This window comes from Nannospalax galili, unplaced genomic scaffold (genome assembly GCF_000622305.1).
Source record: "Nannospalax galili isolate Female #2095 unplaced genomic scaffold, S.galili_v1.0 scaffold913, whole genome shotgun sequence".
In the NCBI taxonomy this organism is placed as follows: Eukaryota; Metazoa; Chordata; class Mammalia; order Rodentia; family Spalacidae; genus Nannospalax; species Nannospalax galili.
This window is the reverse complement of record NW_008331996.1, coordinates 42,967-45,929: the sequence shown is the minus strand read 5'-3', so window position 1 is coordinate 45,929 and position 2,963 is coordinate 42,967. Positions and strand designations below refer to the sequence as shown.

The following is a 2,963-nucleotide window of genomic DNA, read 5'->3' as shown; positions in this document are numbered from 1 at the left end:
TCTTTCTTTCTTTCTTTCTTTCTTTCTTTCTTTCTTTCTTTCTTTCTTTCTTTCTTTCTTTCTTTCTTTCTTTCTCTCTCCCTCCCTCCCTCCCTCCCTCCCTTCTTTCCTTCCTTCCTTTCGTCTTTTTGAAAACAGGGTTTCCCAGTAGCCCCAGCTGACCTGGAACTCACTTAGTAGATCAGGCTGGCCCTGATCTCAGTGAGATCAACCTACCTCTGCCTTCCCAGTTCTGGGACTAAAAGTGGGTACCACCATGCCCAGCTTTTATATTGTTTTAATAAGATAAGGTTTTGCTAAGCAGCTGAGGCAGGCCTAGAACCAGAGGCAATCTTCCTGCTTCAACCTCCTAAATGTTAGGATTATAGGCCACTATGCTCAGCTCAATTTCTGTTTTATTATCTTTGTTTTTTTAAGATATCAGTTTATTATAAAAGGGCGGCATGGAAATTATTTTCATGATGAAATATTTCAGAGCTTCAGTGGAATGGGCAGCTTTGTGTGATGCCATTTCAACAGTGGTTTCAGTCTACATACTTCCCAAGAATGTCACTGTCTCTAAATAAGAAATAACCCTTGTCGTCTATAACTACTTTGGTGCCTCCGTACTCTGGGAGAAGAACTTCGTCTCCAACTTTCACACTAACTGGTTGAATCTCTCCACCCTTTCCTTTAGAGCCTGATCCCACAGCTGCTGCTGTTGCTTGCAATACTTTTCCTTGAGATTTTTCTGGAAGCGTAATGCCACCTTTGGTGACAGTTTCAGCTGCACTCCTTCCAGCCAATACTCTGTCAAACAGCAGAAGAAGCTTTCCAAATGCCTCCTTTTACCTTCCAGTCTCCTTAAATATCTGATAACACACATGTGAGCTGTCCTTCAGCAAAAGCTTAGGACACAACTAACTTGCTTTTGATACCAAAAAAGTTTCCTTCCCTATAAATGTGATCAGTTTACATTATTTATTCTTAAAGCTATTTCTATTCGTAAAAGAATTTGAAGTGTTGTGTCAGGCAAGATGGTGTTTTATTTTGTTTCGGGGTAAGACTGGCTCTTGAGAGTGCGTGTAAAGCTGCTTTGGGGAAGATCTCGTGTGTTACAGGAGTGGTGGAACTCATCAAGGGCTCCATCAGGAAGTGGTCCTTGTCTTAGTTAACTGAATGCATTTTTGCTGAAATAGATCTGTGTTTTTTCTATCTGAATATTTTCTTTTCTTTCTTTAGGAAAGTTGTGGAGCAGAAGTTTGAAGTTGGCCTACACGCTGCTTAATAAACTGGGGACCAAAAATGAACCTGTATTAAAACCTGGAGATAGGGTAATTAGTTTTGTTGTTTTTGCTTTAGAAAGGTAGTGTCCATTTGTTTCCAGTTTTTGCACTCTGCAATTTTAATGTACAATGAGAAGATTTATATAACCCTTATTCTTAGAAAATAAAAATAGTTTTCAAATAGCTTAACTGAGTACCAGGTACTAGTCTGTGCATTCAGAGGCAGAACGTAGTTCACGTGCCTCCTTCTAGGGCTGCTTATTGGTAAACTCTGGAGGTAATAAAAAGGGGCATCCAAGTCTTTTTCTTAAAGTAAATGTTCTGAAATTGACTCTGATACTTGCCTTTACAAAAAATGACTCATAGCTCAGCGTGGTAGTGCACTCCTTTAGTCCCAGCATTCAGGAGGCAGAGGCAGCTGATCTCTGAGTTCAAGGCCAGCCTGGTCTACATGGTGAGTTCTGGGTCAGCTGGGGCTACAGGGAGACCCTGTCTCAAAAAGATCCCCTCTCCAAAAAAAAAATCAAAATTATTAAAAGCAACTTTCTATCATTTCACATAGGGAAGGAAATTTGTGTTACATGTAAGAAGCAAATTTATAGTTTCATTTCTTCATTGGTGGTGACATTGTTTTAAAAACATTTTTGGAGAGGGACTGGAGAGATGGCTTAGCAGGTGGGAGCACTGACTACTCTTGCAGAGGACCCAGGTTTGGTTCCCAGAAACCCACGTGGTGGCTAACAACCATCTGTGACTCCAGTTTCAGGGGTCCAGTGCCCTCTTTTGACCTCTGTGGACAGTGCACACACATGGTAGACATACATGCAGGTAAAACACTCATACAAATTAAATATAAATAAATAAATAATTTTGAAGGATTTTTTTTGTCTTAGTAGTGTTCCAAATACAATTGCCTTCATTCTATGCTGTCTTCTGCATAGGCATGGACAATGCATGACATGGTGTACTTACATATATGCAAGCAAAACACTCATACACATAAAAAATAAAAGTAGCAGGGCGTGGTGGTACACACCTTTAATCCAGGCACTCAGGAGGCAGAGGCAGGTGGATCTATGTAAGACTGAGGCCAGCCTGGTCTACATACTGAATTCTAGGCCTCCAGGGTTAACAAGGAGACCTTGTCTCAAAAAGACAAAAAGATTTTTAAAAGAGTTTAAAAATGGTTGTTTAAATGTCCTATAGAACTAGTACTTTTTAATACTCTAGGAAAGTTTAAAGGTTCAGACTGAACTTACCTTTGGAGCGAGTTAAAGGAATGTGAAAGCAAAAGAAGGAAAAACCAGAATCCAGTGATACATGGCTAGAGAAATGGCTCAGTGCATAAGGGTGCTTGCTGCTTAAGCCTGAGAATCTGTGAGTTCAGTTCCTGAAACTCACAGTGGAAGAAGAAGACCACTGACTCCCAAAAGTTGTCCTTTCACCACACATGTGCCATGGTACACACATATCATATACACATACACATATATACACTAATAATAAATAAAATTAAACTGCAAGAAAATTAAAAAGAATCCAGTGATATGGTTAAGTTTCATGTGTTAATTAGTGAACATCCAAGCCAGGTTATAAGTTCTAGAGTGATAGTGACTTCTGTATTTTTGTATTCCTTAAGTAAAGTTGGATTATCCCTGTGATGTGTAATAGGTAAAATCACAGATTTGAATATATAAA

The 2,963-nt window shown here is 39.4% G+C and overlaps 1 protein-coding gene and 1 pseudogene across 1 annotated transcript in view; one reads left to right on the top strand and one right to left on the bottom strand.

The window, feature by feature from the left end:
- LOC103729162 (disco-interacting protein 2 homolog B-like) overlaps positions 1 to 2,963 on the top strand; it is a gene marked incomplete at its 5' end in the record, with an annotated part of 48,419 nt that overhangs the window by 3,060 nt on the left and 42,396 nt on the right. The window contains 1 exon segment of the mRNA XM_017796631.2: positions 1,222 to 1,313. Coding sequence (XP_017652120.1) covers positions 1,222 to 1,313 — 92 coding nt within the window.
- On the bottom strand, positions 456 to 1,128 carry LOC108490524 (annotated as a pseudogene).